The sequence below is a fragment of the Eschrichtius robustus genome, chromosome 12, assembly GCF_028021215.1.
Source record: "Eschrichtius robustus isolate mEscRob2 chromosome 12, mEscRob2.pri, whole genome shotgun sequence".
NCBI classification, from domain to species: Eukaryota; Metazoa; Chordata; class Mammalia; order Artiodactyla; family Eschrichtiidae; genus Eschrichtius; species Eschrichtius robustus.
Window position 1 is genome coordinate 51,942,582 of NC_090835.1, and position 26,080 is coordinate 51,968,661.

General features: G+C 39.7%; 1 protein-coding gene across 1 annotated transcript in view; it reads right to left on the minus strand.

Moving 5' to 3' along the window:
• PDCD6IP (programmed cell death 6 interacting protein) overlaps positions 1–25,877 on the minus strand; it is a 59,863-nt gene extending 33,986 nt beyond the window's left edge. The window contains exons 1-6 of the mRNA XM_068556891.1: positions 25,526–25,877; positions 11,887–11,941; positions 10,324–10,393; positions 3,921–4,048; positions 1,456–1,609; positions 48–148 (exon numbers count right to left, since the gene is read on the minus strand). Of these exons, the coding sequence (XP_068412992.1) occupies positions 48–148; positions 1,456–1,609; positions 3,921–4,048; positions 10,324–10,393; positions 11,887–11,941; positions 25,526–25,734 (717 nt within the window). The 5' untranslated portion in view covers positions 25,735–25,877. The remainder of the gene's footprint in view (positions 1–47; positions 149–1,455; positions 1,610–3,920; positions 4,049–10,323; positions 10,394–11,886; positions 11,942–25,525) is intronic.
• Positions 25,878–26,080: the final 203 nt, after the last annotated feature.

The following is a 26,080-nucleotide window of genomic DNA, read 5'->3' on the forward strand; positions in this document are numbered from 1 at the left end:
ATTTCCACATGCAAAACAACCAAGTATTTACAAAAACAATAACTGACCTTGGGGAGAGTATCTTTGTACTGACACTGTTTAAAAGCATCACCAAAATAATCTGCAGCCTGATTAGCCAATTTAGCTATGATAGCATCTTTCATTTTATCTGGAATAAAATATTAAATTGACCATTATAATGAAAATAAATATAAAATAATCTGATATATCATAATAACTCAGTATAGACATTGAGATCACAAGTTTGTACATTTGTCTTAAAAAATTCTTATGGATGAAATCAATTCTTCTGCATACAACTTAATTATTCCACAGGCAGATCCAAAGAGTCAGAATAGATCAGCAGTTGCTAGAAGCTGGGGAAAAAGGGGAATGGAGAGTGACTGACAGTGGGTATGGGGTTTCTTTTGGGGGTAATGATAACATTCTAAAATAAGATAATGGTGATTGTTGCAAAACTCTGAATACACTGAAAACTAATGAAGCTGGGGGAAAAGGGGAATGGAGAGTGACTGACAGTGGGTATGGGGTTTCTTTTGGGGGTAATGATAACGTTCTAAAATAAGATAATGGTGATTGTTGCAAAACTCTGAATACACTGAAAACTAATGAATTGTATACTTTAAAAGGGTAAATTTTATTGTTTATGAATTCTACCTCAATATAAGCTGTTATTTTAAAAGAAAAACTTTTCCAGTTCATTTAGCTTCCACCTGATGGACTGCTCCCTTATTTTCAATTTCTCTGTACTTACATATTCAGTCTTATTCTAATTTCTCATACTAACTCACATGCCTTATAAGAATTGTTCTTATTCCCTCATTCACAGGGCCAGGGACTCTGCCTGGATGGCTCCTTCTTATCAGTTAAGTCTGGTTTAAACAAGGCCTCCTCAAAGAAACTCTTCCTGAATGATGAATCTAAAATAGCATGACTCCCCCTACATCCTTACCCAACTGCCAGACCACCAGTCATTATCACATCTTATTTTCTTCATAGCAATTATCTCTCTCTAAAATTACCTTGGCCACTTAATTTCTTGTTTATCACCTCCCCCACAATAAATTGTAAGCTTCCAGAAAACAGAAATCTTGTTTGTCTGCTAACTCTATCTAGAGCCTATCACAGGGATTGGCACACAGTTGTACCCAATACTTATTTGCTGAATGAACGAATTTTTGACATATTACAAACCTATATAAATACTATTCCAGAGTTCAGTGTTTTAAGACAGTAACTATATATTTCATAAAAGACTTCAAACACAGCCTACATTCTTAAATGTGCATTTGTACCACCTTAAGGTCAGAAAAGGAAAGCTGAAAATTTTCAATAATCCGTGGGTCAAATTCAAAGAGGAAAGTTCTATGTTGAACATATTACAATCACCTTCTTATTTTAAAAGCCTGTCACTTCTTTTCACATGCAACAAAATAGAGGACAAACTGGAATTACCTCTTGTGGCTTTTAAAAAGAATACTTCTTGGGCCTGTGCCAGCATGATAAGACTGAGAGTCCCAACGGTATCTGGAGATATGTCCACAGTAGGCTCTCTATTCAAGGCAGATAAAACTGTCTCTTTAATATGCAAAAAGGCACCACTAGCAAACTAGAGGAGAGAAAAGAATTTCTTTTAAATCTGTAAGAATTCAGCAAGACAATTTTCTACTGTTACACACAAAACCACTTACATCTGACCTATAGACAATAAGGACAGTTTTCTAAAACACTATAGAACAAGAGATTTAACATACATTAAAGTCAAGTGCAGTAACAAACAAAGTAAACTGATGGGACAAATTGATTAACTTTTTAGAAATACTTCCTCAAAACTAACATGAGAACAAAGGCAGGGAAAAAAACATTATTAAAATGTTTTTAGTCCTGAAATGCTCTTGCTTTGGTCCCAAATTCACCTCTCAAATAATTAAACATGCCATACTTAGGGGAAACCTTAAATAGTACTGATACCTAGTCCTCTGGGGAACAGCATGACTATCCATTGCTGCGGATTTTTTATTTGGCTTTCAGAGCTCCCTGCTGAAATGTTCCCCATCAGATTTTTCTTCTCAATTATATTTCGCTGAGGTTAACACTAAAATAACTTCGCTTTTATGAAATAAATAACCCTGGGAAAAAGAAAGGTGGCAGTCTGGGATTAAAAAGTGCTGGGGGGCACTTCCCTGGTACTGCAGTGGATAAGACTCTGCACTCCCAATGCAGGGGGCCTGGGTTCGATCCCTAGTCGGGGAACTAGATCCCACATGCATGCTGTAACTAAGAGTTCGCATGCCACAACTAAGGAGCCCACGTGCCACAACTAAGGAGCCCTGGAGCCGCAACTAAGGAGCTGGTGAGCCACAACACCCAGTGCAACCAAACAAATAAATAAATTTTTTTTTTTAAATGTGCTGGGGGTTATGCAGCTACGCTACACAGAGCTAACTCAAGGTTAACTGTACTGAAGTAAACTCAATGATTGCTGCAGTCATGAAGTATCATAAAACTAGAATGTCTCCAAGGAGTGATCAGCTGACTTGCTTAGTAAACTCACAGAATCACAGACTAGAACTGCAAGGGATCCAGTCTCTCATTCACAAATATGGACTGGAGACCTACAGAGTTTAAAGCACTTAGCCAAGGGCACAGAGCTTCTTGGCAGCAAACAGCCTAGACAGGGATCTAGGATCTCTTTCCATCACACTAGGGTACCCTGCTGTGAATCACAGAGGTGACTCACAGAATGGAACATATCCTCAGTAACTCAGAATGCCCTCTAAGATTTCACATGCCAACTAATGGAGTTACAATGAATGGAAAATTAAATAAAATTTTACTTCACTTTCACATTTTAAAATATTTGCCATTTATAGCCTCACAAAGGAAAGGTATATGCACCATGCTTGCCATCTGTGCCCATCTAAAATTGGGAACATGTTGTGTGCCTAAAGTACATTTTCCTCTCACTTTGTTAGAACAGCATTCTTCACCTCTCTTCTAAACTTAAACAATGGGAAAGATCAAACTCCACCTCTGAGACAAGCAAATTCCAGAGCCATGAGGGACAGTATAAGAAGCATTTGGAATTCCATAAAATTTGGAATCAGAACACCTGACACCCCAATCTACCACTTTATTAACACTTCTGCCCTTTAGTCTCGTCTGTAAAATGAAAATGGCATTATATAACATGCATCAAAAAGTTTATGTGAACATCAACATACTCTGTAAATTATAAAGGAATATAAAACATGAAAACATAATTATAGATATCACTTAACAATAATCACTTACTGTTTTTTAAATTGAAACAAAAAAGAAAAGCTGAGTAAATAACATACTGCTCCCAAATAATATGCCATATTAGTAAATGATTGTATCTAAAATCTAAATTTAGCTAACTTAAGAACATTACACATCTGACCACATTTAACTATGATCGCTCCACAAGCTCAGAGTTAAAATTTTCTTGCCAAGAGGTCTTAATTTTTGTGACACTGGTAAAATTTTTAGTGTGTCTCTCTAAGAAAAATTATGTAAAAATAACGTACAAATATTTTAAATGAGGTCATTCATTTAAAAGGGACTTGCCAAGGATTTCACCTCAAAACATTTAATCATTTGTTCTCCCAACATCTACTGAGCCTTTATTATGTGCCAGGCACTGTGCTAGGTGCTGGGTATACAATGGTGAGGAAAAACAGAGCTGGGTCCACAAGTAAGTAGTTTATCTAAGGGCTTCAAAAATATGTATCAAAAAAAAAAACAAGAAAAAAAAATGTATCAATTCATTAAAAAGTACATTATTTTTCAAGAAAGCATCTGCGTGTAAAGAAACATTTATAAACCTAAATGCAAACTATTTTCAATTTAATCCAACTTAGTGTTGATGGTTATGTAGTAACTACTGTTCTGCATACCTGATAATGCTTAGCAGCGATTTTCAATCCTTCATCATTATCCAGGTTCTGTTCCGCTGCAATCTGGCTAGCTAAGGCTGCACAATTGAACAACACACAGCTCTTTTCATATCCTAGGCTTGCAAGAGCTGTAAAAAATTGAGAAGGAAAAATTTATCAGATGATTTTTGTTCTAAAGAAAATGAATATTTCAAAGAGAAATACTATGACCTCTATCCCACTGGCTCGCACAAAAACAAGTTTCCAGACCTGTTTTCTGACCCATAATACCACTCCCATATTCCTAGCTGCCCTGCCAGGCATCTATTTCCACAACAATATTCTCATCACCTAAAACTCAAGGATCAATAAATTAATCTTTCCTTCCCTTTACGTCCACACTGCTATTAGTCAGATTCAAAATAAGAAGTCATTCAAGTCATTTCAAATTCAATTAGAATAAATTCTTTCCATTTTTCCATCACCTCTCTCAAAATGATATCTTCCCATGACATTCAAACCAGTTCCTCACTACTACAAACCTATGCCAATGGAAGCACCTCCTAGCGTAAAGGAGTGAGACATGGAAGGCCAGCTAATACATCTCTCAGAGGTATGGAAGATTATATGGTTAAAATACAATTCTGACCAAGAATCTACACACCTCACATCCACTGGGATAGCTACTATCAAACAAAATGGAAAATAACAGTTGTTGGCAGGCATGTGGAGAAATTAGGACCACTGTGTACTGTTGGTGGGAATGTAAAATGTTGCAGCCATGTAGAAAACAGTATGGAGGTCCCTCAAAAAATTAGAAATAAAATTACTAGATAATCCAACAATTCCACTTCCGGGCATAAACCCAAAAGAACTGAAAGCAGGGTCTCATTCTCAGAGATATTTGTACACCCATGTTTGTAGCAGAATTATTCATAATAGCCAAAAGGTGGAAGTAACTCAAGTGTCCATTGATTCATGAACAGAAACAAAATGTGGTGTGCACTTATAATGGAATATTAGCCTTAAAAAGGAAGGAAATCAGGTCTCATGCTGCAACATGGATGAACCTTGAGGACATTATACTAAGTGAAGCAAGCTAGTCACAAAAAGACACTCTATGATCCCACCTATATGAGGTGTCTAAAGTAGGCAAACTCACAGAAACAGAAAGTAGAATGGTGGTTACCAAGTACTGGGGAAAGGGTGAAAAGGGGAGTTGTTGTTTAAAGGGTAGAGAGTTTCAGATTTGCAAGATCAAAAAGTTCTGGAGATCTGTTTCACAACAATGTGAATATACTTAACACCTCTGAACTGTACACTTAATATTGGTTAAGACAGGGAATTGTCTGGCGGTCCAGTGATTAGGACTGGAGCTTTCACTGCTGGGGCTCAGGTTCGATCCCTGGTTGGGGAACTAAGATTCCGCAAACCATGCGGTGCGGCCAAAAAAAAAAATAAAGAATTTTTAAAAATTGGTTAAGATAGTAAATTTTATGTTACAGGTTTTTTTAACCACAAAAAAATTTTAAAAAAAGAACAAATTTAATCATAGTGACATTCAAGGTCTTACATAATGTGCCAGGTATTGAACACCAAGCAAAATAATCAGAAGGCTTCTTACAAAAAATACTGAACAAACCATCTAGGAAAATCAGAACAACACTACAGCTGTGTGTTTGTGCCACACAATAGTGCCATAAAGTGAAACCCTCCTTGTTATGTAGCACTTTAGTAGTCTCCCTCGTAATTATGGTCAGCTTTTAGCTTGCCTCCAACCTAATTCTAGCCTCCTCACCATAAAGTAAAGCAGACATACACACCAGCTACTCTAACCTACTTTCTTAAATAAATGTATTAAAAATCTAGAATAACCAGGATATGAGTAGAACATGCAGCAAAATAAAGATCAAGGTGAACTGAAAATTTGAGCCCAGAGTAAACAATTCCAATAATAGAAAACATTTCAAAGATCCACATTAACATCCTTAAAGAGATTCAAAGATGGTACATCCATAAACAAGTACAGGATATTATTTAAAAAAGAACAATCCATGAATAAGAAAAAGCCCCTGGAAATTAAAAACTTGATTGCTAAAAGTTTTTCAAAAGAAAGGTTAGAAAATATCTAGGCAGCCCATAAAGAGAAAACAAAATGAAACGTGTAAAAGTTGTGAGTGAGTAGCTCAGAACAATCAACATTGGTTAATACAGCATTCTGAACAGAAGAGAGGAAAAAATGAAGAAGAAATTATCGAAGAAATGTATGAAAATTTCCCAGGGCTGAAGGGAGAAAATGAGTCTTCAAACTGAAAGGGCCAACAATAAAATGCCATACCCCAAATGAAAGCCAATTAGATCTTTTGAGGTTTCTAACCATGAAGAATAAAGAGAAAACTGTAAAAAATCTTCCCAAGAAAAAAGAAACAGGTCACCTACAAAAGAATACTCAGCAGACTTTTCATCAGTAACACTGGATAGTAAAAGGCACGGGAACAATGCCTTCAGGTTCTGAAGAAACATGATTCTAATTAATTCAACATATATTAAAGCCAGTATGGCTAAAAAAAAGGGGAAGAAGAGACTAAATGGGAAGCAATGATGTCAGGGAGGTAAGAGAGCCAACTCTGCTGTAAAGCTTTAGCTTTTACTCTGAGTGAGGCAAGAAGTCAACAGAGTTTTGAACAGAGACACATTCAGCCCGCCCGGTGGACAAAAGACTGTGGGGAAGCAGCAGTGGTGGAGGCCAGAGATTAGGACAGGTAGCTGCTGCAATAAGTGCGAGGGGTGATGGTGGCTCTGACCAGAACGGCACGAGCAGAGGTGCTGAGAAGTGACTGGATTTTTAATATCTTTCAAAAGAAAATCTGATAGGATTTGCTGATGAATTCACTGAATGTGGGGAATGAAGTGAAACAATGTCAAGAGTGACTCCAAGGTTTTTGACCTAAGCAGAATTTCAAACCAAATTCATGTGAGGGCAAAATACAGACATTTCCACAAAGAAGAGATTCAGAAATTTGACCTTTTCTGAGAAAGTTACTTAAGAGTATATTCCGGCAAAACAGGAAGACACAATATCCAGAAAACAATGGCTCTAAACTAAAGGATAATAGTTATACAGCAGCCTTAGATAGCAAACAGTCCAGATTCAAGCAAGAAAACAGACGAGGCCAAAGGGAACAGAAGAGTCACTCAGGAAAAGGTGAGTCCAGAGAGATAAATAATAAGACCAAGAGTTTGGAAAGTCTTGAGAATATCATAAAAGCACAGAATGTGTGTGGTGGTGGAGCAATTAAAACTTCTAAAAACACACACACACGCACACAGAGCCATACAAGAAAGTCATAGTCTAAATATGAAGCAACTCATCCAGCATATACGACAGAGAGTCAGTGGACTTAAAGAAGAATGAAATATATTCCAAGCAACAGATAGAAGTAAACTTTTTATATACAAGATATACATGCCAGCCTATTATATTTCCTATAAACATTATCATCCCAGGCTGTTGTCTGTCATTTTATTTTGACAATTTCTCATGTATAAGAGATTTTGTGAAAACTTTTTCTTGTAATTAAATCTTTTTTCCTTTATGATTTCTTCTATCACATCTAAACTTAAATCAGGGTTTTTTTAAAATAAATGTTCAACTCTCCTTTCTTCAAAGAGCTCTTTTTGCTTAATATTGAACTTCATTCTTGTTTTTTTACCTGAGCTCTTCTTTTTCATTAAGCTTTTCAAAATGACAACAGCTTGATTATAAATAAAAATAGTTGTTCTAAAATTCAAACAATTGTTTACACACACACACACACAAAAGAAAATAAATTAAAAATCACTCAATATCCTCCCAGAGTTACCCACTAATTTTTGGTGAATATCTTGACAAATAAGTACATACATGTTCACATACCCAATTTTTCACAAATAGTACACTATATCATATTCAGGGTGCCTGGAATGCACAACTCCAGGAAGCAGCAATCACCCTGGTTTCTATACAAAAGGTGTTCCAAAGAGACCAGCTCTGGGGCCCCGAGTTACATGAATTCAAGGCAGCAGCTCTCACCTGTAACAGGCCTTTTATTGGATATTCAACGGACACAGATGTACGTGTCAACAAATATGTATTTGCATTATCATTCTTAATATTCTAAATTACACAATATTCTAATGAATGGGCAGCCTGTGTTTTATTTAACCAAAACATTAGTGATGGACATTTAATTCCCAATATTTGCTACTAGAAGTGCCTTGATGATCTACCTCCTGCTTTACTTACGCTCTCAATTTTTTGTGTCCCAATTCCTCTAGGACCTCAGTTCATCAATTTAACCTATCTCACTTAAGTGTCTCCTGGTTCTCCTGCTACCTGCTCCTTATTCTCAGCCAAACAACTTGCTTGTCACAGCAGCACTAGGAGTCCTTTTCTTGACCTTGCCTCCCTCTCAGCGTAACGTTCCCTTCGTCCCCAGCTCTTCACTGTATATTTTCTGAAGTGAGCAACCCACACACGCTGCTTGCACTTCCTCACTTCCAGTCCACCCCTCGACGTGATGCAATCTGACTTCAGCATGCCCCTAGTGACACTTCTTTCTCTGCCAAATCCAGTGAATTCTACAACCTTCTATTTCTTGACCTCCGCCACAATGACTCTGTCAATGACATTTCGACATCAGAGTCACCTGAAGGTATTTTCAAAGATATCAATTCCAGTGGCCCACCCTGAAATGTCCTCCTATCACATCTGGCATCCTGTATCTTTGTCTGTAAAGATATAATCTGTATTTCTAACATTTTCCCCAGGTAACTGTAATATGCAGCCAGGTTTGGGAACCACTGCACACAATCTCTGAAACTCTTCCGGCATTCAATCCCATTGTCTCTGTTTTACCCTGGTTCCTCTGAGATCTGAAAGTCTTTTCTCAACCTCATTCCCAGGAACCTCTTCTTCTCGTTCCCCTGAACGTTGTATTCCCTAGCTTGGCTTTCATATTTTTCCCAATCTACAATCTAACAGAGGAGATAAATTTATTATCATTTAATGAAAATTGTTCCCAAATCTACATCTCGACCTCTTTTGAGCTTTAAGTATATTATTTCTAAATGCCAAAGAGAAACTTCTACCCAGATATAACACAGAAAAGTCAAACTCAACCTGTCCATTGAAAGGAATAATTAGCCACAGGTCAAACCAAGTTACAAACCTTAGAGTCAAACATCAACTCGTACTCTTTCTTCTGACAGCCAGCCAGCAGATCCATCAGTTTCATCTCTGAACCCTCTCTCAAACCCATCCCTTCCTTGACCCACATACACTACACCTAGTCAAATCTTTTCATCTCTCACCAGTCTAACTGGTCTGTTTCTCTCTAGTCTCTGGACTTAGGCTTTCTGGAGTTATATCTGGCTTCATTAAGTCTTTGCCATATGATCTTAGAAAGTCACTTAATCTTTCTAAACCAGTTTGTGCAACTGGTGATAACAGTGCCTTTCCTCATTGGGCTGAGAAGGAATTTAGTAAGATAATATGTGTAAAGCCCCTTCCACAGTGCCCGGGTGGAATAAGCTATAAACATATAAGAGGGAAGAGCACAAATTCACAGTACACTTGGAGCTCTTCACAATCTACTCTCCAATGTCTTCACCCTCCATAATCCCCAGTTCACCTAAGGTTTCAAGCCTTAACAATAATTATATCAATATGTACTACATATAGTAACATACTATATGACATTGTTATATAATATTATATAGTATATATTCTATGATGCATACACATTATATATATGTATTTCATATGTAATATAATACTCATATTATTGATTGTAGCTAATAGTTATTGAGCCTTGTTCTAAGGACTTTACACTCATTTAATCCACAGAAGAACCCAATGAAATAAACAGTACTTCACAGTACTATTCCCCACTTCACAGAGGAGAAAGTTAACACACAGAAAGGTTCACGTGATGAGCTGGTAGATCAAAAAGCCTTGTGACTTTCAGTTATAATATTCTACCTGTAATGTTATTTTCTACCTGGAAAAACCAAATTCATCCTTCAAGGCCTCACTCAAACATCACTTGCATTCAAACAGGCAGAATTAACTACTTCCCCATCTATGCTCCCATAAGTTTGTTCACAGACTAATATACTCTCTACAATATTTTAGAATGATAGCTACCTTCCCAACCTGACTGAGTACAACTATCTTATTTATTTTTAAAACTAGGACAGTGCCTGGCAAGGTGTAGGCTCTCTACAAATATTCGGAAATTTCATTAAAAGTTGAAGTTAAAAAGAAAACATAAAAATTTTTATTATTTACAAAGAGTCGTTAGGAGAGCAATTTTAGAAACCTAAAACAATACAAAGTATTTAGAACAAATTTCCTATCATTTTTTATTTAAAAATTACATACCCAATTTTACAGATCCTCCAAAAAGTGAACCTTTATCAAAAGCATCCTTCCAGGTAAATGTCAAGCAGATCTTGATAAAAAGAGAAAAAAAAGAAAAGAAATTCATGTTACCTTCCTGGATCTCATTAAATATTGTCTCTTTCAAAGAAAAATCCACAGTGAAGAAAAGGACAAAAGCTTCAACCCATCTAAAATACTATCTTCTCTAACCAACCAATTCCTTTTCCTTTTTGTGGACCATAAAATTTTCTTTTTTGAAAGTAAGATACTGGCACTAGGATATTTCAAATGGTCATTCTGCCTCAGTAACTGAATACGTACTGTCTTCTTCAGAAAACACAATCTTACTCATCTTTACAAACACACAATGGCTTGAACAGAACAGATACTTAATAATGATCATCAAATAAGCCAAGAGAAGTAAAGGCAACAAAGTAAGCTCTACAGGTTTCCCAGAATATAAAATTTAAAACTATTCCATGATGACAAAAGTAGGAGAATGGTTACCTTTCCAGGATAAAATGAGACAATGTTTTATTTCTTGATTTGGGTGGTGGTTATACACATATATTCACTTTCTGAAGATTCAAGCTATACACATAATACTGTTCACTTTTATGTATGTATGTTATACACGAATAAAAAGTTTACTTAATTAAAAACTGCATCTCACTCTACTCTAAAATATTCCACACATGAAGGTTAAAAAGAACTTAGCCTCTTTTAAATTATGTATTGCAATCCAATACAAAATTTTTCAATTCTAGATTAGAGAAATTTTCAGTACACACAAAACTAGAGAGAATAACACAAGGAACTCCCATACACCCATCAGCAGTTTTTAGCCTTTTGCCCTTCTTGGTTCATCTACCCTCACTTCCCAACCCCAACCCCAATACACACATACTTTTTCTCCTGGAGTATTTTAAAGCAAATCTTACCATATTATTTGACTTGTAAAAACTTTAGTACAAGAATGTTTAAAGTATTTTGTATAAACTATTTAAAAATTTAGAAATGCCACACAAATTAAAAACTTTCAACAAGTCTCCCAAATAAAACTGTAAGAAATCATCAGCATTTTCAATATCTAGCCTTTAAGAGAAAGTAAGATTGACATTCTTTTATAGTGTAACATCTGATCATAGTATTTGCAAATTCATATGCAAATATAACTTGTGCAAATAATTTTGAAAGCACATAAAATGAGATTAGTACTTCCTGAATCATACAGTTTCCTTCTTTATTCTGTAAAAACCAAAGGAAAGGGCACCACAGATTATATTAGTCAAAAGAGCCTATTGATTAAAAACTACAAGAAAAAAAATGCAGTCCAATGCACTAAATGAGCCCAGAAGTGACTGAGGAATGGCATGAATAGAATTTCCAAGATACCCTTTACAATGGGCTTAAAAGTTGCTAATTTGTATTTTAAAAGTCTCATAAAAACCTAGGGATAGTGAAGAGGCACCATTTATTTTAATAAAATACCATGGGAAGGAGGAAATGAGTGATTTACCATTATCATATAACTTTAAAAACAAATTAAAATTAATGACTTACCTGGTTTTCAGAAAATGGGAATTTGGGTTCAATGGAACAGATCTGATCATAGTATCTAAAAAACAGAGCATATTTGTTTATTTTTGTTTTTGTTTCCCTTGACTGAGGAGACATATTCAAAAAAATATTACAAAGACTCATGTCAAACAGCGTACTATGTCTTCTTGTAGAAGTTTTACGGTTTCAAGTCTTACATTTAAAAGTCTTTAATCCATTTTGAATTTATTTTTGTGCATGGTGTGAGAAAGTAGTCCAGTTTTCCCAACACCATTTATTGAAGAGGCTGTCTTTTCCTTACTGCATAGGAGATTAAGAGGTATAAATGTCCTGTTGCAAAATAAATGAGTTACGAATATGGAATGTACAATGTGGGGAATATGGTCAATAATTATGTAATATCTTTGTATGGTGATAGATGGCATCTAGACTTGTGGTGATTATTTTGAAATGTACCAAAATATCAAATCACTATGTGGTGTGACAGAAACTAACATAGTGTTGTAGGTCAATTATATTCCAAAAACAAACAAACAAACAAAACATAGAAACAGAGATCAGATGTGTGGTTACCAGAGGTGGGGGGCTGAGGGGACTGGGAACTGGATGAAAGCAGTCAAAAGGTACAAACTTCCAGTTACAAGATAAGTAAGTACTAGGGATTGTCAAGTACAACATGATAAATATAATGAACACTGCTGTGCGTTCTATATGAAAGTTAAGAGAGTAGTAAATCCTAAGAGTTCTCATCACAAGGAAAAGAAATTTTTTTTCTATTTCTTTAATATTGTATCTATATGAGATGATGGATACTCACTAACTAAACTTATTGTGGTCATCATTTCATGATGCATATAAGTCAAATCATTATGCTGTACACCTTAAACTTATACAGTGCTATGTGCCAATTATATCTCAATAAAACAAAAAGAAAAAAAACCATAAAAAATAATTAATTAATTAATTAAATATAAAAACCAGTCAAAATTTAAAATTACCAAAGCTAAATATTACACACATTTACGTAAATACAACTGGAGTATACTAAAATTATGCGTGCTAACTTTGAATGGCCCACAAATCAGATTTCAATCAGCCATCTTAAAGTTAATTAACGTAGTCTTTTTTTTTTTTTAATTTATTTATTTGGTTGCACCGGGTCTTAGTTGCGGCATGCATGTGGGATCTAGTTCCCTGACCAGGGATCGAACCCAGGCCCCCTGCATTGGGAGCGCAGCACCTTACCCACTGCGCCACCAGGGAAGTTCCACGCAGTCTTTTAATGTGTAAACCTGTATCTAAAATGCATGCAATGAAAAAACTGTCAACAAAAAACTCTTACCACCAAAGAAAAATACTTATCAACTATTATTGGCTAAAAGCAAACTAATATCTGCCTAGGTAACCAATGTATATCTTAAAATACTATTTCTGGGGCTTCCCTGGTGGCGCAGTGGTTGAGAGTCTGCCTGCTAATGCAGGGGACACGGGTTCGAGCCCTGGCTTGGGAGGATCCCACATGCCGCGGAGCAGCTAGGCCCGTGAGCCACAACTACTGAGCCTGCGCGTCCGGAGCCTGTGCTCCGCAACAAGAGAGGCCGCGACAGTGAGAGGCCCGCGCACCGCGATGAAGAGTGGCCCCCGCTTGCCGCAACTAGAGAAAGCCCTCGCACAGAAACGAAGACCCAACACAGCCAAAAATTAATTAATTAATTAATTAATTAAAAAAAAAAAACACAAATGAGTTTAAAAAAAAAATACTATTTCTTATTAAGATAACTTTATATCCATTGGGCAGATTAACACCTCTGGTAAACTACTAATTAAAAACAGGTTTACCAACTTTCCCATATGATTTGGGTATGTCCTCTCCTGTCCATCACCACTGCTACACAGTCAACACTTCCACTCTCCCTTGAAAGTAAACTAATCCAAAAGTTCCCTAGCCAATCGCCCTGTCTCCTCTTCTCCTTTCTCATTCTCTTCAATGTGTTCTCCACACAGCAGCCAGAATGATTATCAAACATGAGGCAGTCTTCCCCTATCAGGCTGACCTCTGAGCTAGCCAGGGGGTTGGGGGGGTGTCCAAGGCCAAGTTTTCTAACTGGCCTGTAATCTTTCTTCCTTCCCTTATCACCTCCCTGCTCCTGCACCCCCATCACCACGGTTCTTTGCAATTGTTATTTCTGAGGCCAAGTTTTCCAGAGGGGTGGGAGCAACATGTCAGAGATCAAGTTTGGGTCTGCCATGGCCACAGGTTTGGTTACACAGAGGAAGAACTGAGCAATTAGGCAAATACAATGAAGATAATGGGAGTCAGGCTTCTTACTACCAGAGAAAGGAGTTACAAACATGGGAAGGTGGACAGCTAGAAGAAACACTGGCTTTGGATTGGAACTGGAGGTAACAGTGTGAACTCATTTTTTAATACAGTGTAATACAGATACAAAAAGAGGTATAAATGTGTGTGTGTGTATTTCCTAAGTGTATAGGCTGAGAGGTCCTAGAAGCAATAATACCTAAGTAGCAATAAGCACACCTAGAGGCCAGATAAATAATACTATGCATTAAACGGAGCCAGTCCTTAGAGAAATTGCTGGCTCCATGGCTGCAACTGAGAAAATTCAAGCGCCAAGCCTAAAACAACTAGCTATGCTAGGAAGTTAAGGACTCAAAAAATAATGAGGATATGTCAGAAGAACACAGGAACTAGCTTTAAGCAGTTCCTACTAGCCAAGCCCAGAATAATTCAAATAAGTAACAAATCATAACCCATTGAGGAAAATAAGAACACCATTCTAAAGTAAACAAAACAAACAGGTGAATAGGGAAAGCTCTACCCTATTGTACAATGCCAACTAATAAATCTAGAAGAAACGATGAAGTGAGAAAAGTCACCATTTGGCATCTTTCATAATATAATATCTGATTCAGGTAAAATCATTAATGGAAGCTAAAACACGAAAGTTTGATGGAAACAGGATATTACAAAGTCTCAAAGTACCTCCCCACAAAATACTAATTAGTATAACTTATTAATTGTAAGGCCAAAAAATCTGGCAGACAGCATCTTAACAAAGTGATAAAAGTTAAACATTATCAGCGATGGGACAAATCAACCTCGTGTTTTTCCTAATATGCACTAAAAAGAACACAGCATCACTGGGGTGGTACTAGAGCCCCAAAATGCATAAGACACAAGAAAATATGAAGCAAGCCCTTATTAAGGGACATTCTACAAAGTAAGTAGCCTGTACTCTTCAAAAATGCCAACATCGTGAACGACAAGGAAAAACTGAGGAACTATTCCAGACTGAAGGAGACTAAAAAGGCAATTAAATGCAATGCAAGATCTGGGATTAGATCCTGGACCTGTAAACAACATTACTGGGAAAATCAGCAAAATCTGAATGAGTTTTGTAGATTAAATGGTAATATTCAATCAATGTTGATTTCCTTATTTTGAAAGCTGTACTCTGGTTATGTACGAGAGTATTCTTGGATTCCCATTATACTTATAATTACATCCAAAACTTTTGACATAATTCATCATTCAACTCTCCAGCCTCAACTCAGAATATTCACTACACATTCTATGCACTAAAATTCTATGCTCTCTCCTGGCTAAGGGCCTTCACCCATTTTTTCCCCCCATCCCTGGAAATTTTCCCATCACAATTTCCCATTTTTCTTGTCCTCATTCATTCACTCATTCAACAAACATAAACTACAGGTTTACTATGCACCAAACACAGTTCTAGGACATAGGAATTCAGCAGAACATAAGCATTTAAAAATTTGCACCCTTGTAAAGCTTACTTTTTGAGGGGGAGAGAAAACAAGATAAAGTAAAAATGTAGTAAAGTAGATAGTGCTAAGTGCAATGGCACTTAAAGAAGTGAGAGAGATAAGGTATGTGTATGGGGTGAGGTGAGAAGGCTGTAGTTTTTTCAGATAACATGGTCATTTGACTACATAAAAGTAAAAAATAAAAAATTTTAAAACATCATGGGGGCTTCCCTGGTGGCACAGTGGTTAAGAATCCACCTGCCAATGCAGGGGACACGGGTTCAAGCCTCGGTCCGGGAAGATCCCCACATGCCGCGGAGCAACTAAGCCCATGTGTCACAACTACTGAGCCTGCACTCTAGAGCCCACGAGCCACAACTACTGAGCCCACGTGCCACAACTACTGAAGCCCGTGTGCCTAGAGCCCGCGCTCCACAACAAGACAAGCCACCACAATGAGAAGCCCGCACACCGCAACGAAGAGTAGCCCCCGCTCACAACTGGAGAAAGCCCATGCACAGCAACGAAGACCCAAGGCAGCCAAAAGTGAATAAATAAAATAAATAATTTTTTTTAAACAATCATGAATAATAGAGAGGGCATGAAGGAAGTGATGGGATGTGAGGGAAAAGCATTACCAGTCAAGGGAAGAGCAAGTGCCAAAAAGCTGAGACCAGAGTATGCCTGAAAAGATCTCTGCCATGATAAGGAGGCATATGGCCAGAGAGCGAGCACTGGAGAAAATAGTGGGAGATTAAATCAAGGAAGTAATGATGCCTTGAGCACAACTTGTAAGACTTTTGGCTTCTACTATAGAGTAAGAGGAGGAACCATCCAGAGGGTTTGGACAAGAGTAACACGAGCTAATCCGTTTTCACAGAGTCACCCTGGCTGCTATGTAGAAAACTGACTCGCAGGTGTGCCAGGGCAGAAGTAGAGACAAGTCAGGAAGCTATTGCAGTAATCCAGTAAACAGATGATCCACGGTGGTGGCAGAAATGATAGAGCCACTCAATCTCACTCCTTTTCTAAATTAGTTCCCCTCTCCATTTATAATCTTAGGCCCCTGAATTTTTCCTTCACAGAACTTACCACAGTTGGTAATATATTTATTTGCGGGACTTTGTTTAATGTCTTTTCTCTCAAAGGATTGTAACAGAAACTGGGTCTATTTGCTCAGCTTCATTGCTAGCTCCAAACAAATGAATCAGTAAAATACAAAGTTTTTAAAAAGCAACTTTTTTTAATCTCTGAAAAGTAACACCTGAGATTCTCTGTTTTGGGAATAAACAAGAGCTACCAAAAAACGTGTCCATAATGAGAGACTAGCAAGTACCAAGACCCTGAGGCAACAATGTGCAAGGAGGCCGACAGGGCTATAGAGCAGGGACTGGCACACTTTTTCTGAAGAGGGCTATTCTAGGCTTTGCCAAAAAAAAGGCAAAATTAAGGATAAAATGTAGGTACTTGTTATAACAAGAGAAAAAACTCCTGCCCTGCCCTGTGCGCTTTTTACCTGGGTTGGGCCATCTCAGATGGTGGGTACACTAAGTACACAGTTATCTAATTGCCATTAGCTGGAGACGTTCTCCGAGGGAAGAGGATACAGTCTGGTGGCAAGAAGCCCAGGGGAGGGAGGTGAGTAGTGGCTAACACAGTCCGTTTCACTCTCTGCCCCAGTGACACTCAAATATCGGCACGCCCTTCTCTCCTGCCAGAGTGTCCAGCCATCTCAACTTGGGCGGCTGGTACAGCTGGCAGGAGAGAGGGCAATTTGCTGCGTCACCAAGTCCCGGTGTGAGATTACACCATTCACTGCCAAGCCACTGCCAAGCAGAAAACCCAGCGTGTAGGGCACTTGAGCAAGCCCTGGCAGCAGTGAGGCATGGCTATTGGCCAGAGAGGCAAACACTTGGAATAAAGGGGAGGATGGGGCAGAGGGGAGCACCCCAGCTAGCTCTCCAAGGCTCACAACGCTAGAGTGGTGCCCTGGACCATACGAAAACAGGCAGCTGGGCAGGCCTTAGTTTGCCGACCTCTGCTCTACAGACAGCAAGGAAGGAAGTAGGAGGAGATGAAGCTACTTGCTCTGCAAGTGAATCAGGCAAAAAAGAAACGCTAAATAGAATGTACTAAAATTTTATACCTACCCTATTTATTCCAAAGCTTTTGGGGTCAACTCTCAAAACTTATGTGGGGTAGTAGTGCATGTATACCCTACATTTAAATGACTAGAAGATACGCAATGGAATCTTCAAAGTAAAATAGCTGTCTTAAGACAGGTTATATAATATGAAATATAAGTATGAAAAAATGAAATATAAGTACTGTACAACAATCATTGGAAATCAATAATATCTGACTTCATAATATGGAGTAAACGCCAACAAAGAGACCAACTAATGCTTTTCAAAAGAAAATAGCCATTGCTAACTGCAGGTACCACAGGGAAAATGCTGTTCCTACAGTACGAAGTACAGTAAGCTATTCTTTCAATATAATTCCACCACATACGACCCCTCATAGTTCAGCCTAATTCTCAGCTATCAAAGCTCTATAGAGAGGGAACAAGAGCAGAACAAGAGAATCTACCACAACCCTCTCTTTATCATTTAAATATGCTTTACTCAATCAGCAGATTCTATCCCAGCGTATACCTCTAACAAATTAGACCTAGGGGCTTCGCTGGTGGCGCAGTGGTTGAGAGTCTGCCTGCCAATGCAGGGGACACGGGTTCGAGCCCTGGTCTGGGAGGATCCCGCATGCCGCGGAGCGGCTAGGCCCATGAGCCACAATTACTGAGCCTGCGTGTCTGGAGCCTATGCTCCGCAACAAGAGAGGCCGCGATGGTGAGAGGCCCGCGCACCGCGATGAAGAGTGGCCCCCGCTTGCCGCAACTGGAGAAAGCCCTTGCACAGAAATGAAGACCCAACACAGCCATAAATAAATAAATAAATAAATAAAAATTAAAAAAAAAAAAAAAGAATTACTGAGGTAGCCCAAATGATTTCATTTAAAAAAAAAAAAAAAATTAGACCTAGGTTGCAAGTTTTCCACAAGTGGGGAGAGGGAAAGCCAGTATGCTACACCAGAGTACTGGTGTAGCAAAAAAAAAAAGAAGAATTTGTACCGTTAAAGATTTTATTTTAAAAATAAGTAAAAAAAAAAAAAATTAATTAACTATAAAATCCTAAACATAAAAAGGTAAGTCAGACAACTCTGAGTTTGAATCCCAACTCCACCAACTCTTAGCTGTGTGACTGCATGCAAGTTACTCAACCTCTCTAAACCCTTCCTAAAGTGAGGGCAAAACCTCATATAATTTAAGCATGAAGGACAAATAATACAATATATACTCAAAGCTTAAAATACTGCCTGGACACACTGCACATGTTGGAAAAACGGTAGCTACAGATTCTTATTTTACAACTATTCATAAGTATTTTACATGTTCTCCAGTATTTCATAAAACTCAACCACTTTAGACCACATATCTAAGAACTCAACGTTTAAAATCTCACGGGGAAATAAAAAGGAAATGAATATATTTCTTTTAATATACCAATGATAGGTACAGGACAAATTCCCATTAGAAATTCTAGTTTTAAAGTTTTTTTTAGGGGGAAGGTGTGAAGACGGAGAACAACCAATCCACGTTAGGCAAAGTGATACTGCAACGCAAATTCACGTAACCCATCCAGCTCCAGCCAGTACTGAGGGCTGGGCAACTCCCAGCCCACCAACCAGAGACAGAAACAAGAGAGCTGGGCCAGATACTGATCACAGTTAACAGATGCCTCCTGAACCTTATTTTCACACTTCTTTCTTTGCCCAATGTACCTCATGAAGAATCACTAATGAAGCACTACTGCAGCAGATTATGGCAGAAAGTAAATAATCAGGGAGTCAAGAAGTCAAGATCTTAGTCTAACTCTACCACAAAGCTAGCTGCGTGGCTTAAACCTCCTGTGTGCAGAAGATTCTGAGAGAAGATTCTCTCTAGGGTTACAAAGAATGAAGAAAGTCCTGACAAGCTATTTTATTTATTAAACATTAGAAAAGTCAGAACACAGAAAAGCAGAGATTTTAAATTTTCCTTTAAATTTTCAAGTTCATTCATTTATGCAGAATAAAATTACTGAGCCAATTTAAGGTCTGGCTACTACAGATACTCCTTGAGACCAAGGGTCAGGTATTATATATCTTTATATTCCGCACACTATTTTATTAACAAATTGTAGCAACGTCATTAGGGCTAATATTATCTCAATATCTTAAGCAACAATCAGAATGTAAGCAACAACTTGAGAAGTAAAACGGAACAGCAATATTTTCTTTCTTGATCTGTAAAACACTAGTGCTGGGATAAAATTTCAGAAATTATGAAACTAATTCCATCAACTTTATTTTACAAATGAAAAAGATACTACCATAATGCAGCAAACTAAATATTAACCCACAAAAAAGTGACACACAAATCTATTTAGAAATTTTACAAAATCTATATAAAGGACTCTTGAGTTAAAGAAAACTAAAATTACAAACTATTAAAAAATGTCAACAAGAATACTATATACCGGGGACTTCCCTGGTGGCACAGTGGTTAAGAATCCACCTGCCAATGCAGGGTACACAGGTTCGAGCCCTGCTCCGGGAAGATCCCACATGCCACGGAGCAACTAAGCCCATGCACTACAACTACTGAGCCTATGCTCTAGAGCCCACAAGTCACAACTACTGAAGCCTGTGTGCCACAACTACTGAGCCCGCGCGCCTAGAGCCCGTGCTCTGCAACAAGAGAAGCCACCGCAATGAGAAGCCCACGCACTGCAACGAAGAGTAGCCCCGCTTGCCGCAACTAGAGAAAGCCCGGGCACAGCAACAAAGACCCAACGCAGCGAAAAATAAAATAAATGAATTTATTAAAAAAAAAAAAAAAGACACATGCACCCCAATGTTCACTGCAGCATTATTTACAATAGCCAGGACATGGAAGCAACCTAAATATCCATCAACAGAGGAATGGATAAAGAAGATGTGGTATTTTATATATATATACACACACACACACACACACACACACACACACACACACACAGGAATACTACTCAGCCATAAAAAGGAACGAAACTGGGTCATCTGTAGAGACGTGGATGGACCTAGAGATAGTCATACAGAGTGAAATAAGTCAGAAAGAGCAAACCAAATATTATATATTAACGCATATATGTGCAATCTAAAAAAATGGTATAGATGATCTTATTTGCAAAGCAGAAATAGAGACACAGACATAGAGAACAAACATATGGATATGGGGAGGGGGATGAATTGGGAGACGGGGACTGACATATATACACTATTGATACTATGTATACAATAGATAACTAATGAGAACCTACTGTATAGCACAGGGAACTACTCAATGCTCTGTGGTGACCTAAATGGGAAGGAAATCCAAAAAAGAGGGGATATATGTATACGTATAGCTGATTCGCTTTGTTGTACAGTAGAAACTAACACAACGCTGTAAAGCGACTATACTGATAAAAATTTTTTTAAAAAAATTTCTTTACCTATCCTACCCTTCTATTAGATGTGGACACACATAATGGCCAATAACGTATGAGCAGGGTATTCCAGGGCAGTTTCCAGGAAACATCCTGGAGGCTGAGCCCTCTGCCTCCTTTCTCCCCCCACTCCATCCTCCTAAAACTTGGGTATGACTGCTATCTGGACCTTGAGAGCAAGGACTCTAGGTTTTACAGAGCAGATCACTGGAGGAGCCAGAGCCTGAGCCTGATGAACTTCACAGAACCACTACACCAGCCCTAGGCTACCAGAACTACCCATCCACCAACTTTTCACACGGAGTAAAATCATAATTTTTTTTTAATTTATTTTTTGGCTGCGTTGGGTCTTCACTGCTGCACGCAGGCTTTCTCTAGTTGCAACAAGTGGGGGCTACTCTTCGTTGTGGTGCACAGGCTTCTCACTGCAGTGGTTTCTCTTGTTGCAGAGCACTGGGCTCTAGGCATGCAGGCTTCAGTAGTTGCAGCACGTGGGCTCAGTAATTGAGGCACGTGGGCCCTAGAGCACATGGGGTTCACTAGTTGCGGCGTGCAGACTCAGTAGTTGTGGTGCATGGGCTTAGTTGCTCCACAGCATGTGGGATCTTCCCAGACCGGGGATCGAACCCATGTCCCCTGCACTGGCAGGCGGATTCTTAACCACTGACCCACGAGGGAAGCCCTAAAATCATAATTTAACTCACTGATAATTTGAGATCTACCACACACAGATGACTTCACCCCTAACACAGCAACATAAATAATATAAAACTAAAACAGATAATATAAAAAACTGCATACATGACTGTTGAGATCCTCAACTTCCATTCCCCCTGACCAAATTTCAGAAAGCTGACAACCAGGCTTTTTCATGGAAGGAGACTGGAAGCTCTCTCTCTAAAGAAACTAATCACAACAAAAGACATGGAAGCTGGTATCTGGAGCTTCCCCCTCCCCCCCAAAAAACCCAGCAGGGTTCCCATCTGATCACCTAGTGTAAAATTCACTATTTACCAAGGCTCTCCTAATCAATTTGTAGTTAAAGTCACTTTACAAAGGATGACATTCACTCTTAATATTCTAACTCATAAATGTATATTTTAGGAAATTTTAATAGGTCATCTAGAAGTTAGTAACAATAAAAAGGCAAGTCACTGTACCTATATGTAAAGCTGTGTATCAGTACTTACCAAGCTAGCTTCTATTCTTTACGAATTAGATTAAACCCTCTTTTTTTTAAATTTTATTTAAAAGTTCATTAAGTTTAAAATATGTAAATTGATGTTCAGTTTACACAATTATCACAATATAATTATTAAAAGTAAGATAATCTGCTTGATTGGATGACCACCCCACAACTGTTTGATTTTTACATCATGTATACCAAAGGTACTTTTGTACACACCTCCATTTAATAGACTATACTAATATCTATTAGTTTACCCTAACTCTCCTAGAACAGCAAGAAGTGAAAAAAGCGTAGTCGTTGAACGAATGTGCTAATATGAGGATAATACAGATGACTAAAGAAATACAGTTTCAAAGAGACTATCTCCTCAACAGCCCTAGAACCTAGGAACAGTTCTCACATTTACACCTTGGAAAAGACTAAAGGAATGAACAAATGAATGAAGTTTTAAACTTCACAGAACCACTACTCACTATTCTCTCATCTTCTAGTCTCTGAAGACTACACACTCCTTAAGGGCTGAGACCAAACCTAATGTATTCATGTGTACACTATACCACAACCCATGCTTTTTTAATACTACTAATGAAAAATCATCACTGGGGGCTTCCCTGGTGGCGCAGTGGTTGAGAATCCGCCTGCCAATGCAGGGGACATGGGTTCGAGCCCTGGTCTGGGAGGATCCCACATGCCGCGGAGCGGCTGGGCCCGTGAGCCACAATTACTGAGCCTGTGCGTCTGGAGCCTGTGCTCCGCAACAAGAGAGGCTGCAATAGTGAGAGGCCCGCGCACCGCGATGAAGAGTGGCCCCCACTTGCCGCAACTAGAGGAAGCCCTCGCACAGAAACGAAGACCCAACACAGCCATAAATAAATGAATAAATAAATAAATATTAAAAAAAAAAAAATCACTGAATGCTACTCATGTCTACATAAGAATTGTATTGGAGATTTTTTTTAAGTATGTTAACTCTAAAGAATGGCTAAGTATTCATAGGTTAAAAATTTTTTTCATATTTGTTTCTTTTTTTTAAAATTTTATTTATTTATTTTTGGCTGCGTTGGGTCTTTGTTGCTGCACGTGGGCTTTCTCTAGTTGTGGCGAGTGGGGGCTACTCTTTGCTGCAGTGTGCGGGCTTCTTATTGCAGTGGTTTCTCTTGCTGCGGAGGATGGGCTCTAGGCGCATGGGCTTCAGTAGTTGTGGCACGCAGGCTCAGTAGTTGTGGCTCATGGGCTCTAGAGCACAGGCTCTGTAGTTGTGGCGCATGGGCTTAGTTGCTCTGTGGCATGTGGGATCTTCCCGGACCAGGGCTCGAACCCGTGTCCCCTGCACTGGCAGGCAGATTCTTAACCACTGCACCACTAGGGAAGCCCTTACTTTTTAAAAAGCTTATACTAAGTATCAAGCTAGTGATCTTTGCAACCCAACAGTCCTATCTTTAAAACTGACACCAAGGGGCCATCATCTCTCTAAGCGATCTATTCAGTATCCTCCTTCTGGAGAACCAGCTCTTCCCCAGTCCATACTAATATTACTTTAATCCATGCTGGGCTTCCCTGGTGGCGCAGTGGTTGAGAATCTGCCTGCCAATGCAGGGGACACGGGTTCGAGCCCTGGTCTGGAAAGATCCCACGTGCCGCGGAGCAACTAGGCCCGTGAGCCACAATTACTGAGCCTGCGCGTCTGGAGCCTGTGCTCTGCAACAAGAAAGGCCGCGATAATGAGAGGCCCACGCACCGCGATGAAGAGTGGCCCCCACTTGCCGCAACTAGAGAAAGCCCTCGCACAGAAAACGAAGACCCAACACAGCCATAAATAAATTAATTAATTAAAAAAAAAAAAAGTTTGAATCCATGATGCATGGAGAAATTAAACCAGCAGAGTGACTCAGACACGGGCAATTAAATTAGGCCATTTCCCACCATCATACATGGGCACAAGCCAACCCAACCAGAGGCCTCCATGGACTTTCACCAGGGTGTAGGAGAAAAGCACTCTTACCTAAGATCCTGAGTGTTAAGACCACTGTAATTACAGGAGTGCCAAGATCCTGAGTGTTAAGACCACTGTAATTACAGGAGAGCCAGTGGCCATCTCTCCCAATAGAGAAACAAAGCTCTCCTAAGAGGTAATCATCATGAAAGCAGGATGATCTCCTGGAATGCCTAAAGATAAGGAAGCAATATTCCTTGACTTTTCAGTTACTAAGCTAGTTTAACCTGAGCTGCTCCTACTTGCATCCTAATACAGCTGTGTTTTTTCTGTGAAACAAGGAGAATATGTTACACATAGGAAATCAGATCATTAACAAGATGGGCGAAAGAAATTTTTTTAACTATTAAGTGCTATAAAAATGTTCTGCCATCCTAACTAGAAAGAACTACAAAAGGAACTCTCCTTAAATACAGCCTGATCTCAATAAACATTTGCTAAGATAACAAATTTACTCCAATATCTGCATACCTGTTTGTGAACAAACTGATTAAAAGCAACCTATCTTGAACGTTAATGTCACTCAAGTTTAATTTCAAACAATGGCAGCTCCTAACCTATGGAGTTCTCCATTTGTCGTTCGGTTACGATGAACCTAGGAAGATGGCTCATTCCGAAGTGGACAGTGTAGTAAGTAATAAACATGGGTTCCAGTGTTCCAATTCTGCCACTTCCCTCAAGCAACTACGATTAAGAAATCCAAACCTGGCCAAGAAAGTTTTGCAGTGATGCAAAAACGGGGGAAGGGAGGAGTCTCAGAGACTCCCCTCCCCCCACCAAAAAGTGAAGAAAACCAGTTCTGGGTAAATGTGGCACGAGAGAGCAGTACGTGGCAGGCCGTTCCTCCCAGGTGGCCGACCGACCAAGCCTCGGTGGACCAAGGGCTAGGGCGGGCAGCTAGGGGAAGCGGGTCGGGTCCCCGGGGCCTTCAAGGCCGCTCCTGCTCAGCAGGAAGGAATGCAGACCACACCTACGCGCCCGGCCAAGCAGGGGCAGGGCGGCCGGCCCGGGCCGTGGGTGTGAAGTAGGGAGGCAGGAAGAGCGGAGGAAGCAAGGGGAGCTGCAGGCCGCCGACGGCCTCCCCGCGCCCGGCCCCAGGCCCACCTCAGCAGCGTCTCGAGCGCGCCCTCGTGCTTGTCCAACGGGCGGCCGAGCGCGGCGCGGCGCAGCTTGCTGAGCTCCTCCGCCGCGCGGCAGTACTGGGCCTGCTCCTCCCCGCCGCTCGGGTACGTCTGCTGGATGAACTTCACCAGCGGCTTGGCCAGGTCCACCTCCGAGGTCTTCTTCAGCTGCACTGAGACGAACGTCGCCATGGCGAGCGCCTCGGCCGCCCTTCGGGCCAAAGGGACCGCGGGACGGCGACGAAGGCCAAGGCGCGCGGGGTACCGGACGAGCGGACTCACTGACTGACAGAGGTCCACTCAGCCTGCGTTTCGGATCCGGCCACTTCCGGGAGCTCTCGCGCAGGCGCAGTCGGCGCGCCGCCTGCGGTCACGTGAGGGAGTCTGGGCGGCGGCGCTGCTCACCTGGGCCCACACTCTGCCTGCGCCCAGACTTAGGGCGCCGGCTTTCTCCACCGGCGGAATTTTCTCATTCCTCCGTACTTTCTTGGCAGGTGGGCAGAGTGCTTTCACGTAAAGATAACTCTTCCTCCGCTCT